General features: G+C 37.0%; 1 protein-coding gene across 1 annotated transcript; it reads left to right on the top strand.

Moving 5' to 3' along the window:
* Nucleotides 1–12,874: 12,874 nt before the first annotated feature.
* Achl (La ribonucleoprotein translational regulator Achilles) lies at nucleotides 12,875–15,174 on the top strand. The gene has a single exon (XM_090177833.1). It carries the CDS (start codon nucleotides 13,190–13,192, stop codon nucleotides 14,753–14,755), a length of 1,566 nt encoding a protein of 521 aa, XP_090033959.1. The 5' UTR covers nucleotides 12,875–13,189; the 3' UTR covers nucleotides 14,756–15,174.
* The last annotated feature ends 290 nt before the right edge of the window (nucleotides 15,175–15,464 follow it).

Raw genomic sequence — 15,464 nt, 5'->3', positions numbered from 1 at the left:
AAGCTGAACTCTTTTAATTTAGTATTTTTACTTAAAAAATTAATATTTTAGTGTAAAACAGCCTCTGGTTTAGTGACTAAAATAATTTTGATAATTTTAAATTTAAAAGTAATTAAGTTATTATGTTTTAATTCGGACCCCCGGAGCTAAACAGTTGGGCAAGCGCCCAAACTACCCTTTAGTTAGGACCTTATATCTCGTTAACTATTAAAATTAGAATTATCCAAATTATTTTAAGCACTAGAGGAAGGTTCAGCCTAACAAGAAAAATATAATTCAATTATGTAATAGTTAAAAATAAACGTTCAGCTTGAACGAAAAAGAGGCTTTTACTGTATTCTTCCCCCTTAAGCCTGTAAAAAATAAAACACGTACGGAGAACGAGCACGGATTTAGTATCGAGGGTTACACGACGACAAATAACGTGGTTGGATTGTAGTAGGGTTATAGGTTTAATTGAGTTTGTAACTTTAATTGTGTTTTGGTTAGTTGTCTTCATGTGCGTCGCATCGTCAACTTGCAAAAACTTACAAAAATATTTTTTTCCCAAAGTAGTGAAAGTACATAATTTTTAATATACACAAAAATATTTTCCCCAAAATGCAAAATTTTTAATATGCACACAAATATTTTTCCCAAAATGCAAAATTTTTAATATGCACACAAATATTTATTTCCCCAAAGTACGTAATTTTACCGAAAAAAAATAAATTTTTAATTTTCGAATAAATATATTTTATTTTTAAATTTCCCAATATATTAAATTTTTAAATTTCCCAAGATATTTAATTTTTAATTTTTGCATAAATATATTTAATTTACAATTTTTGTATAAATATATTTAATTTACAATATTTATATATTTAATTTTTAATTTTCTCATCTATATATATTTAATTTTTAATTTTCGCATCGATATATATTTAATTTTTAATTTTCACATCTATATATATTTAATTTTTAATTTTCACATCTATATATATTTAATTTTTAATTTTCACATCTATATATATTTAATTTTTAATTTTCACATCTATATATATTTCATTTTTAATCTTCCCGAAATATTTAATTTTTAATCTTCCCGAAATATTTTTAATTTTTAGTCTTCCCGATATATATTTAATTTTTAGTCTTCCCGAAATATTTTTAATTCTTAATCATTTTTTTATTTTCACATAAACATATATTCCCGTAAATATATATACATTTTAATTTTCGCATAAATATATATACATTTTAATTTTCCCATAAATATATTTACATTTTATTTTCCCATAAATATATTTACATTTTAATTTTCGCATAATATATTTTCTTTAAAATATTTTGTTAAAAATTTTTATTTTATAAAAATTATTTTGGTGTTCACATTTTTTATTTTCTTAAATATTTGGTTTCACAATTTTTTATTTTCGTTAATATTTTGGTTTCACAATATTTTATTTTCGTTAAATATTTTTGTTTTCACAATATTTTTATTTTCGAAAAGTTTTTTAGGTTCCTAAATTTTTTTATTTTATTTTATAAATTTTCGACTGGTATGACGTCCCATCACTCTTCGTTGAAACGAGATAATCCGTCATCCCAGATTAAGCAGTTAATAAATATCAATTGACGCAAAACTTTCGCGCTAATCTTGTTGCTTCCAAATACGAAATATTTACAAGGTGGTTTCACGAGACACTTTGTTTTCGTACCTTATCAACTTAGGCTAGCGTCATGTGGGCGGTAAGCGAGTAGGTAGGCCTATTAGTACACGTGCTTTTGTCTCAATGTCCGAGACGGCCGCCGGTTGATTCACAATCAGGCGGCAAGGCAATCGCGATGACGGTAATGCGTCACTGCAAAGGCTGAGTCACAGGCCAACAACGGAACGCGTTTTAAGGCGGAGGTGTGGGCCAACTTCGACGGTTATCGACCCCGACAGTGCTCCTTTTCCCCAAATTAATTCCCAACAACGCTTTCCGTTTTTTGCTCTCTATTTCCAACAAAAAACACTTTCAAAATTAAACAGTGAAAACATGGGCTTATTTCTACCACTTTTTTCATATTTATTTTTAGACCCCCGGTTTGGGGGGGATCCACAGGCGAAGAGGGGGGGGGGGAGAGGGTGCCGTACGTCTTTCAATGACGTTTCGATATAGTTTGGCCCATATTTTCGCTTCCATCCGTTTTAACTGAATATTAATGACGATCCCTAACCGGTTCGGAAGCGGTTCCGCTATAGTCAAAAGACTGCCATTGACGTAACCGTTCGCAATGTTGCATAAAAACATCGGCATCCGACGGACATCAATATCTCGAAATAGGGAAACGATCATTGCCTTTTTGAACTAATTTTCCCAATTAGAATGTTCGGATCGTCCCCCTTTCTAATTAACAGTCCCCCCCCCCCCCCCAAAAAAAAGGAAACGCCATTTAAAAATAGGCGTGACCTTTTGACACGTTAAGTAAGAGTACAAACACGCCCCCTATGTTTGACCTACTGGTTAATTACGATGCAACTAGTATGTACTATATATATAGATCCAATTTTAATGGTTTAAGTGGCGATATATATTTAAAAGCTGAAACTACAATTTGTTCTTAGACAAACGATGAACAAATGTATTATTAAATTTGAAAAACAATTGACGGATTTTTAAATGACGTTTTAGCGCGCGACACTACAGGTACATGTCTTGGGCACACAGCCTTCTTTGCGTGCTTTTTTGACCATAACATGTAGAGGTATTTTCACGCGCAAAATGAATTTTAAAAGCCGTCAATTACTATGTTATCTATTTTCTTGATTCGGAAAAATACTACCCTTTGATCTTAGAAAAACAATTTAGAAGTTTATTGTTTAATTTGAAGAAAAAACAATGCGCAGAAGTGAAAAGATACTACACTTTGATCTTAGAAAAACAATTTAGAAGTTTATTGTTTAATTTGAAAAAACAATGCGCAGAAGTGAAAAGATACTACACTTTGATCTTAGAAAAACAATTTAGAAGTTTATTGTTTAATTTGAAGAAAAAACAATGCGCAGAAGTGAAAAGATACTACACTTTGATCTTCGAAAAACAATTTAGAAGTTTATTGTTTAATTTGAAAAAACAATGCGCAGAAGTGAAAAGTAAACTTTGATTTTAGCCTAATGATTTAGAAGTTTATTGTTTAATTTGAAAAAACCATGCAAAGAAGTGGATCTTAACGAAGCGACAAAGAAATCTATTTTTAAATTTTCAAGAAAAAGTAGTATTGCACGTATTCATCCATTTTGAACAAAAACTATTTTAAGAGGTGCTAATATACGCATAAATATTTTTGAGTTTTCTTACAAAAATTAAGCTACAGAATTACAGCATTCAAAGTTATATCAATTCCAACCTTTTTGAAGAAATCTAGCGTTAACTTAGTTATCTCGTCAGGACGAAAAACAAAAAAGATTTGGAGGCTAACTATTAGTCCTTGCTCGCACGGCCAATTAGGTCTAGTTCAAGCGACTCATTTTCGCGTCCTACATGACGAGCGCGATTAAAATCGGCAGCTTAACTTTAATTTCAACGGCTTATCGATTAATTAGTTATAGATCATTAATCAGAAATTGCGAAATTGAAGAACCGAACATTTATTGAAGCGATTTAATATCAGCTATAGGCTTCGTACGTATAGTTTAAATTTTGGTCATAATTATCGCCGCCTACCGACCGAGTTTTAAATTGAATATATGAAAGCTGTCTGCTCGTTCAAAATTATCTTTGCACAACCAGGGTTGGACATAAGTAGTCAGCCTCCTATTTTAATTTATTTTCGTAGTCACTGAATAGTGGGGGTAACCCGGCCACCTGATTTAATGGCTTCAATAGTCGCTCGATGACTTAGGCCTAAGGTGGTGCCTTGGGTATTAGCCTAGCTGATTATTATTATTATTATTATTATTATTATTATAAAATAATAAAAACCAGAAGGACAGCCAACATTTTGCTTGACCTGTCAGTAAACTCAGAACTAAAATAGGAATTTTTATCACTTGAGTTACATGACTTTGGCCGATCACAATTTTTTTTAAATAAAATGGGATTGATGAAACGTTTTGCTGGCAGGCTGGCAGCGCTTTCTTCGCATCGATAATGGCGGACGTTTCCGCCGCAGAAAATTTATCCTAATTTGGCCGACCACTTTTTCAATCTTTATTTCGAAAGGACCAATTTCGAAATGACCTTTACATTAAGAGGTCCAGCAGTCTTATTTACCCACTTTTACATGGCGACGTGTTTTCACGCGCAAAATGAATTTTGAGATCGACCGATTAATGGGATTATCGACTTTTTAAAGCCTAGGCTTAGAAAAACGACTTTAAGAAGCCTGATACGGGACTACTACAGATTTCTCTCATTAAAAGGTTTGAAACATTAATAACGCAATTTGAAGAAAACAAAGATGGCATATTCGCGACCTTTTCCAGTTAAAGCTAATGGATAGCCATTGGCAAATGGCAAAATAATAAAATCGAGTGCGGTATAAAGTTTCCACACAATGGGGGAAGTAGCGCAATGACGCTCGAGTATCCAAAACAAAACAGGAAGAAAGAATTAAAAGTTTATTATCCTCCGAAATTGATGGAAATATCGAAATAAGGGGGGATTTGCCGTTCTAAAAACGGATGGGGCGCGATTAAAGTGAAGAGGCCGCGATTACCATACGTCGCCAAGTGGTGGCTCACGAGGCCTGCAATGTGAAGTTCCCAACTTCGCTTATTTGTACTCTTCGCTGATCAACAAATTTTTTTTCCATCTCGGAGAAACGGTAGAGAACACGAGCGCCGGGGTGAAAGGCACCTTAAAGCAACGTTTTTACTGGTCGGGGGTTTTGATACTTATAGAAGGTTGGCGAACCCACAGGAGTTTACGAACCCTCAGGGGCCAGACTTGTATTCTCGTAACGGTTGTCGAAGATTTCAGTAATTGTATTTAAAGGGGGGATGGGGGGGGGGACGGCTGTATACATTTCCCAATTCTTGTTGATCAGTCGCTTTCTTATCAATTGTTTTTTCAGAGATGTTTAAATGGCTCGTTCCCAATTGGTTTTACCCCTCTCGGCGGAACCATAACGGGTCAATCTCGACAAGTCTTGTCCGACGCATAAAAGCTTGTAGCTACATACTCGTTCGTGTCTCCGAACGACGAACTTGAGAGTCAGGAGCCGGACGGATTCGAAAGTTAGTTTTTTTCCAGTGTCGTAATTGTCGGTGTATTTTGTAACGTTACGGTCGGACATCGGCCGTCTAAGATAGGGTATAGATAGAATCTTTCAATTCGGCGGTTGCCTTTTCGTAGGATACATCGGACTCGTACCGGTCGAGCTTCGCGTGGATTAAGCGACGTCTCCTTACCAGAGTTGGGTACGGTTGTCAACCACGCGGGTTGCTACGGTTGTCGGACAACGCTCACGAAACGCCGGTTGTTAAGACATGTGCGTAGTTATTTAGCTGTTAAAAAGAGACGGAAGGATATGTTTGGAAACCCAAAAACGAGATGGTAGTAGGTGGGCTCACGAACGTTGACCCGCCGCGGACGATGGCTTTGACGCACGCCGCATTTAGCCTTAGCAGACAGAGAAAACGCGTCCCCTGAAGTAAGTCTAGCTCTTTCTAACCAGTTCGTATGACTCATATAACAGGTTAAATACCCCGCCAAAAATCCCCAAAGATAAACCTAAAATAAAATTACGGTAATTTAACTAACCGAAGTAACTCTCGAAAACAGTACGTTGCTTAAAGTTGCTTAAATTCTCTAAATTTACAGTAGAGTTGCTTGTTACGTTGTTTAACAGTACGCGAGTTCGTAGAATGATGGTGTAGAATTGGAAATTTTCGTCTCTCTCAAGGCCTAAAATACCAGGGCACTGGCCCAACCTCTACGGAAACTTTTTCGCTTTAGTTCCATATCGGCGTTCGTAAAGTGATTAAAATACGATGGAATCGAACTTTTTCCACGTGAATTCCCGACATGCTGAAAAAAAAAGGTCAAATGAAGTGCGTTGTAATGCTCGATTTTCTACGCGTATTCACGCGCCCGTATCGTTCCTCCGTTCCCTCTTTTCAGGTTCATCAACCCTTTTGGTGTCTGTTCCAATTCGTGGATCGCTCTGGGAGAGAGAGATATAGGAAATATTACTTCATCGAACCGACGGCGTTACTCTTATTTTTGATATTCTATTATCATGTAAAAATCGATAAAGAATTAAAACCGTCCATTTGTTACCGATACGTTGCTTAATTGATGTCGCGATCCGGGTCGTCTTGTTATCGCCGGGGATGCGACGTAATATGGAAAGTCAAAAAACGGTAACAGGCAAAAACCAAAAAAAAATGGGTGGTGTTCTCGGAGGGGTACCGAGGTACCCATTAGATCACGCGGCTAAGATTAATTAAATATTCCTTAAGACCCTCGTGTCGAGCCCAAAAACGACTTTCCCGTGATGGTGTTGCCGGAAAGGCGCAAAACTCACGTGGATGTGGCGGATCGTGTTCCTGATGGTAACACCAAGGACACTCCGTGTAAAGACCTATTCACAAGTGCCAACATTTATGAAAATCATTGTTGCCCAAACCGAATTGTTAGGCGTGAATGTGTTGACCACGAAAACAGTTTTGTTGGGCAAGTTTTGCAAAATGGCCAAGGCTTAGAGCCAAATATTTAAATCTACTCTAGTAGTTTTCATATACACGCTTTTTAATGGTGGATTTTAAAATTTATTTTGCGAGTGAAAATACGCCGCCATGTTAGGGTATAAAAGCAAATAAATAAGCCCGCTATACCTCATAATGTAAAGGTATTGTCGCGTGCAAAAACGTAATTTTGAAATCGGTCAATCGCAGAAAACTAAATGATAATTCGCGACCAAAACCAGCTAGTCCAGGTGGCGTAACGGCGCTAGCTTCTCCTATGATAGCGTCTGCTACAGACAAATTAAAAAGTTATAAGAACGCTTTTTCTTAAATAAACTTATCAAAATGTAAGCAAACGATGGAAAAATTGTATCATTATTTATAAAGTCAAATTTACGAATAACGTCGATGAGGAAAAACTATTAGCGTCGGCTTTAGGCGCTATACCTATCTAGGTTTCAACGGCGAACCAAAGGGGGCGTTGCGGTAGTTTTCGGTCGCGAATATTACAATTTATTACCTTTATAATGCCAATTGACATTACTAGGAGAGTTACTGGTAATTTTAACTGCGAAATCTTAGCAACTTGAGTAGGAAACTTTCTTTACCAACGAAGTTGGTTCAAAATGTTGACTCGTGTGAACAGGCCTTATGTTTTGAGTAAATAATCTTTTCAGTTTACTGGATTTTTGGCTTCTAATCAGACGAATTGTACTTTAAAAGTAGAAAATTGGTTGCTTAGCAAACCTAAATCCAACAGGTTCTGTAAACTGAAAAACTTAATTGAGCGTGAAAGTAACTTGTGATTCGAGGAATAGTTTGTTAAATGGAGCATATTCTATGTCAGTTCATCGTCTGCTAACACGGGCTATGATTGGTTTTTAACGTCACTAAACTAAACCTCAGTTCGCTAGTTTCTGTTAAGCTGCATTGTTACAAATGATATTATGATTAATTTTAAACTAGAGTAGTTACCCATTCAGAAATAAACGGGGCTCGTGGAAAAAATCAGTTAAAAATTTAATGTAATTTCGTAAATTATGATGGTATACATTTTGCTATTTTTAAGTTTATTACTATAATAATAATCATAACCAGCTAGGCATAGGTTAATTCTAAAAGATTTGTTACATTGGTCCATGATTTAAATCGATAAATTGAAAAATAATGAGTTGTAACGATTTTAAAGTTTCCCATTTTAAGATTTTAATTAAACAATTTTCCATGTAGTAGTTGGTCACAAATTCATTATTTTTATTATTATTCTATTCTTTGCATTTTGTGTAGAATATTTTATTCAAGAGTATTAATTATTAAATAATGGAGTCTGAATTATCGTCTGCTAAATTATTTAAAAACGCGTCATATTCGTCTGAATTAGAGTCTCCTAAATTATTTGTAAAACGCGTCGTATTCCTCTGAATTATAGTCCGTTAAATTATTTGAATAATGCGTCTGATTTGGTCTGAATTATAGTCTGAAAAATTATTTATAAAATGCGTCGTATTCCTCTGAATTATAGTCCGTTAAATTATTTGAATAATGCGTCTGATTTGGTCTGAATTATAGTCTGAAAAATTATTTATAAAATGCGTCGTATTCCTCTGAATTATAGCCCGTTAAATTATTTGAATAATGCGTCTGATTTGGTCTGAATTATAGTCTGAAAAATTATTTGTAAAACGCGTCGTATTCCTCTGAATTATAGTCCGTTAAATTATTTAAATAATGCGTCTGATTTGGTCTGAATTATAGATTGAAAAATTATTTTAAAAACGCGTCTGAATTATCGTCTACTAAATATATAAAAACGCGTCTGATTTGTCTGAATTATAGTCTCCTAAATTACTTTAAAAACGCGTCTGATTTGTCTGAATTATATTCTGCTAAATTATTTTAAAAACACGTCTGAATTGTCGTCTACTAAATATATGAAAACGCGTCTGATTTGTCTGAATTATAGTCTCCTAAATTACTTTAAAAACGCGTCTGATTTGTCTGAATTATATTCTGCTAAATTATTTTAAAAACACGTCTGATTTGTCTGAAATATAGTTTGCTAAAAAAAACGTCTGCACCTTTAAATTAACTAAATCAACAAAATATTCATTTAATCAAATTATTAATCACGCTATATAGGGTACACCATGACGTCATCTTTGTAAACCTCTTTACACTCTAAATTACATAAATTACACTTTTAATTAAAAAAAATTAATTGAAAATTTATAAAGCCTTCGAAACTGATTGTAAATGGCTGTTTATTTGGGTTAAATAATCGAATTACAGTTTATATTATCTTTATATATCTTTGATTTCTATGAGTGATTGGCAATGTCTCCCTAAAAATGGCAAAAACATAAAGCGATGATGGATTCAATATTAAAACTATTAAGCTCCCCCCTCCCCCCTATATTCTTTCGATGTACCAATCATTTCCCCATCGAAAAATTTGCAAGCGACGCACGGGGCCAAGAACTTTGACCCATATGGAACTCCATTGTATTTACCCTTAACGAAAGTTCTCTTTTACTCAGGGTATGGTTGTTTAAATTGGTAAATTAAAGAAACGTTCAGGTTATTCGCGTCTAAATTTTCATATATCTGAAGATAATTAGTTAATGATATTAAGTTTATACGTTATACCCCCCCCCTCAGCAATCTGATCTAAAATTATATCGAATTCATTATCCCCAGATTAGTTTACAATGAATTCAGATTAGTTTACAATGAATTCAGATTAGATGAGTTCAGATTAGTTTACAATGAATTCAGATTAGATGAGTTCAGATTAGTTTACAATGAATTCAGATTGATTTACAATGAATTCAGATTAGTTTACAATGAATTCAGATTAGATGAATTCAGATTGGTTTACAATGAATTCAGATTAGTTTACAATTAATTCAGATTAAATGAATTCAGATTGGTTTACAATGAATTCAGATTAGTTTACAATGAATTCAGATTAGTTGACAATTAATTCAGATTAGTTGACAATTAATTCAGATTAGTTTACAATTAATTCCGCTCGGTTTACAATTAATTCAGATTACTTTCGGCTTTAAACTATCTGGTTTTCCATTTTAGCCCATATCAACAGATCTGATAATATCCGAACGTAAATGCGGATAATTTGATATCAGATTTATCGTAATTATTTATCGGTTCAGATAGCGCATTTGAGATCTGAGAATTGGTTGGAAGCGCTACTCGAAGCATAGAAAAATGGTGCTTAAATTTTTTTCAGATAATTTTACAGAGAATACCTTTACCAGGGGAAAATGAACGTTTGCTTTGATTTTTTGTATCCAGTTAGAAATGTCTTTATCTAGTCCAGAATCTCCCACTTGCCTTTCTATATTTTTTAAAGATATGGCCAAAGCCATCAATTTTATTTTATTGCTATCGAAAACTGCTCCTGATATTGAGGGTGGGTTGAAACCGCGATTAGCACAGCTAAAGACAGGTACGTCGACCCGTTCTTTTTAGGGATGCACCGATACATCGGTAACCGATATATTTTCAGAAAATCATTTAAAAATAAGAAAATTATAGACTAACTAACTAATTATAATATTTTATTTGATTGGCCGCGCCACGTACGCCAGGCTAGATCATACCTTTTTTGTAGACACGGGGTTACGAGTGTAAACTAATAATAAACAACGATATTCGATTTGTGACAGAAAATATGTATAACGTAAAATGAAAAGAAACATTCGGATATGTTAGTGCGAACGTTTTTCATGAAAAATTGGATTAAATTTGATGACAGTGTACTGAACCGTCCTTTACAATGATTTTATCATATACACTACTGTTATGATAGATAACTTGGTTAATATCGACCGATATTACCGCTGATATATCGGCCACTAATAGCTGTACCCATATCGGTGCATCCCTAGTTCTTTTTCAAATAAACTAACTAATTTCTACAAAATAATAATGGTATTTAGTTCGTCAGTAGCCGCCATAGATTTACGAGATAAATGATTAGTACCCTTAGAGATGCTAGGGTCGGCTTATTTGTAAAACGCTATGACCTTGCCGTTGGAGCACTTGTACAGGCGTAAATAGATCAAATATTGGCCGGATCAGAAATTCGGAATTAGCTTTTCTTCGTAGCATACTCTAATGCAGAGACGTACCGTTATGTGACACAGAGGGCCACTTGGACCACACGCCACCCAAATAAAAGTGGACCTTTTCGGTGCCAAAAAATTGGTTAAAATTTTATTTTAAATGATTTTTCACTGAAAAAGGTCGATTTCATTGCTTTAACAGTTCACGCTTTTACTAATAATAGATCGAAGAATTTTAGTAAATATTTACCAGTATTAGAGAATGTTTTTTATCTTTATTCCGCCAGTTTTACAGAAACCCGCAATATGACCTAGACATTTTATCGAAATACCCAATAATTCTTAAGGTTAACTTGTTTATCCCCGCCGAAACTTTTTCGAAGACATTGAATTTTTCCAGGGAGATGCTATATGTAGCCATTTTCTAACCCTTACCCGAAGGATAACGTTATTTTCCATACCCTGCAAAGTGTGAGCTGGAATAGGTACTAGCTAAATTAAACTACAGACCACACCTTCTTCGCGGGCTTTCGCCGTTCTACAAAGTTGCCCGTAATGAAAATGGAGTTGTTGAAAACTATTTATAGATGGCGCCACCATCTCAGAAACGCGTATTTCCTAATCTACTTTTACGCGGACAAGTGTAAGTTCCTCTGCCTTGAATATCTCGTATCTCGCTATATACCTGTATTCGTATTGGACGGGGGGCGAAGCGGGGGTAAAAAACGCTGACGCAATTCTAGGTAACGCTGGCCGATTTCTCCGAAAACTCGATGACTGTGTCACAGCCACGCGCTTTTGACCGCGTGGAAGTTTAGACGATGAGTCACCCGAAGAGCTTAACTATTATTCCAGAAAACATAATGACGTGGAAAGTACCTTAACGCGAATTTATCCTCTTCACATGATTATGATTCATTTATGTTTATATTTTGGTTGTACCTGTATTTTATCACGTATCCTACCTGTATTTTATCACGTATCTTACCTGTGTGCAAAAACCACTGGGAAAAATATTTATGCCTTTGGAATTAACTAATTAAATTAATTTTAATTATTTTTTTGCTATTGAAAGAACAAAGAAGGGTTAAGATGGTGGAAAATAATGTTTTCTTTGCGTTTATAAATTATTAAATTAAATTTAATCTTTGCTGCAGTTATATTGAAATTACGGTATTATAAATTTTCCAAACTGCTTGGTTTTCAAAGTAGCGGTAAAATTGTGGACAATAATATTATTTTTGCGTTTGGAATTTAATAAATTTAATTTAATATCTTTGCTTCGGCATTATTGAAATTAGTTTAAATAGGAATCGTGGAAAATAGCCCATGTGGTTCTGAAAACGAAACGAATTAATTGTACATTTGATAATGAACTTGGGATTGTGAAGTCGTGCATCATGTAGTCATATTCTCTTTCACTAACAGTTGCACAACACGTGTGAAAACATCCACCCTAAATCTAGGACACATTTTACGTGCCGAAGGTGACACACATACTATCTATTATTTTTGGTTAGAAAGTAACCCCTAAACCAACGTTGTAAAAAAAATTATCTGAGTTTTCTTCAAGGACTTATCTGTCTGTATCAGCAGCGCAGGGAAATAACGCAGGTGTAATAAAGAGCTTTCGATTTAATCCTGATCCCTAATCCGTTTCCGTTAATCTCTACGAAATATTTGTATTTTCACCCCATGATTTACTATCATCAACGCCAAATATGTCTAATTTGCCAGATAAATGGTAATATTGTTCCTTGTCAATTAAGCGAAGGTGGGTTGGAACGCATCCGCTGGTCGCCCGAAATTGTTGGCTTTCCTTGGAAACCCCCGCTTTGATTCCCCCTTTCTCTGGAAAATATCGTTTCTGGAAAATATAAAATATATTCCGGGTAGGAATCGTCGACGACGTCCCCCCCTCCCGTCGGCGCTGGGCCCCCCGCGAGCCGGCTCTGCCGATATTTCATCATCGCGTACAACGTGGCATCCCTCGCGCTGGAACCGCGTGTTCTCCATGACGACAGCAGCGGCCGTCCAATCGCGGCCCTCCGAGTGGCGCAGGCGCTGTTCGCGCTCGCCGCGAGTTTTCTATAAAAGCGCGAGGAGGCGCGTTCCGAGTGTTATTAAGCAACGGTCTTAAAAGAAGTGGTAGTAGAAAAACCTAGAGTTTTCGGAATATCTTCGTTGTTTTTCCGAGCTCGAAGGCGCGCGTTCTATCAGAGTTCTCGTTCCACGGATTTATTATTATTGTTTGTTTCAAATCCGTTTCGCATTTAAGTTCTTCTAATCGTTCATTATCAACGGACGATTTCAGTCTCGCTGTTTCGCTGGCAAAAAAGATTCCCGAAAGTGTCGAGGGGACTTCGATTTCGTCGCGGAGAACTTTTCGAAAAACTCTCGACCCGTTTTCCCGCCAACCAGCGAACGTTGTTATTCGAAGAAAATGCATCCTCAGAGCGATTTATTGCTGTCGGCCAACACGGAGGCTGATTACACCACCATCACCGAGAGCTTCGTCTCTTCGGATATTTCCTCGATGAAACCTTCGGACAAGGGCAAAATGAATTTGGAGGATTCGGACGAGACCGGCTCCAATCACGGAAGTCACGAAGGGGACGGCGAAAACTCCGAATCGGACTCTCCCATTTCGCCGGTCAAGAAGATGGTCGAGGAGTGCGACCACGATAAAGATTCCGGCATCGAATTTTCGGCCGGTGATCAGGACGAAACCTTCGACCTGCCCGATAAGGAACTGGTCGCCAAGATCATCAACCAAGTGGAGTTTTACTTCTCGAACGAGAATATCTTGAAGGACCCTTTCCTGCTGAAACACGTCCGTCGTAACAAGGAAGGGTACGTCAGTCTTAAATTGATCGCGACTTTCCGAAAAGTCAAAACCTTCACCAAAAACTGGAAGGTCGTCGCCTACAGTTTGAAGCGCTCCTCCAAGTTGGAGGTGAACGAGCAGAACACCAAGGTCCGTCGCGTCGAGCCTTTGCCCAACCACGACGAGACCGTACCCTCCCGCACTTTGCTGCTCACCGATTTGCCTTTCGAGAAGCCCACCATGGAGAACGTGGGCGAGATGGTTTCCAAATACGGCGAAGTGGCCCTCATCCGCATCTTGCGGCCGGGCGGCGGCGCCCCGTCTTCGGACATGAAGGAACTCAAGAAATTCTTAGTCAAACACCCCGAAGTGGCCGAATCGATCTACGCCGTCGTCGAATTCGAAAAACACGAATTCGCCGCCAAAGCCATGAAGGATCTCAACAAGCGAAAAGACTTGAAGGGGATCAAGGCCTTCCATTTGGCCGACAAGAACGCCGACAGCTTTCCACTCAACAATAACAAACCCGTTCAATCCGCCCCGATCAACGTCGTGAGCAACGTAAATAACAACGGCCATCGTCGCGAAAGTCTCTCCAACGTGCCTCACTCCCAGCCCAAACAACTCTCTTCCATCGAGCAAGCCAAAAGGGAGTCCGTCAGGACGGCGGCCATCAAGAAGCGCAAGAACAAGAAGATCAGCGCTTTGCAGAACTCGGCGCGCAACGGCGGCGACACCACCAACCCGGCCAGCAGCTGCTCCGAAAGCGACCAGTACTCTCCCGAAATCAGGAGACGCTCTAGCGGTTCCTCCATCAGTTCCTGCTACTCCGGCTCTCCCAGGTCGATGTCTATCGGAGAGTACTTCGCCGAACGACGCAACACCGGTCCGTCCTGCGTCAACCGCGCCAACAACAACAACACCCACAGCCCGGCCGCTCTTAGAAGACACTCTTCTAACTCCAGGCCATTCAGACCGCATCTTAGCCTCAGCGAAAGCGAGACCGCCGCCAGTCCCTGGGTTCAAAGGAGGATGCAGTTGGCCGCTAGGGACTCCAGCTCTTCGCTCAATAGTCATACTCAATCTCGTACTTTAGTTCCTGAGGGCGTCATTCGACTCCCGTTCGGTCCTGACGGAACCCGCGGCTTCCACGCCAGGACCAGAGCTCAAACTGCTCCTTGAAGAGACTAAAAAAAAAGACTTTTTTTTGCCTTTACGCGTTATTCGGTAAAAAATATTCAGATGGTCAATATTAGTTTTGTCGTGTAAATATTTTTATTATTCACAAAGTCGGTTGTTTATTAAGCCTGTGATAGGGTTTAAAAAACCCATTTTTTCATGTTTGTATATTTTAACAAAAAAAGTAGCGTTACTTCGCGAGTTATATTTATAGACCCAAAATCTTCCGTTGTTTTTTAATTGTTCCTGTTTATTTCAAGTGTTGTAAATATATTTAGCGAATATTGAAAAATGCAAACGTTAAAAAAAGAAAAAAATTGTAAATACGCGTTAATTAATACCTTTTTGTATTATAAACAAAACATCGTTATATTTCATTAAATTTTCACTAGCGTTCCGTATACGCCGTGAAAGAAAGCTGACATTCTGTTGCCATTTTTTATTTATAATTTACGCGAAAGGCCTATATATTTATTTACTAAGGGGTTCAATGAATTTGAAATAAGACTTCTTCCCCCTTCGGGGTGCATTTTTGATTAGGCTTAACACATGTATATTGGAAATGGATAGGGTTTCATAAACAAGGGGATATTGTCAATTATATTCAGTACTGGTTATAATTAAACCGGAATAACTTAAATAAAATTAACGTACTAATTTACTGAATTAATATTTACTCCAAAAACCTCAATGCCTAATTCCGTTTCCCAGC

The sequence above is a fragment of the Leiobunum rupestre genome, chromosome 6 (assembly GCF_980474605.1).
Source record: "Leiobunum rupestre chromosome 6, qqLeiRupe1.1.hap1, whole genome shotgun sequence".
In the NCBI taxonomy this organism is placed as follows: Eukaryota; Metazoa; Arthropoda; class Arachnida; order Opiliones; family Sclerosomatidae; genus Leiobunum; species Leiobunum rupestre.
This window is presented reverse-complemented; position numbering and strand designations above follow the sequence as displayed.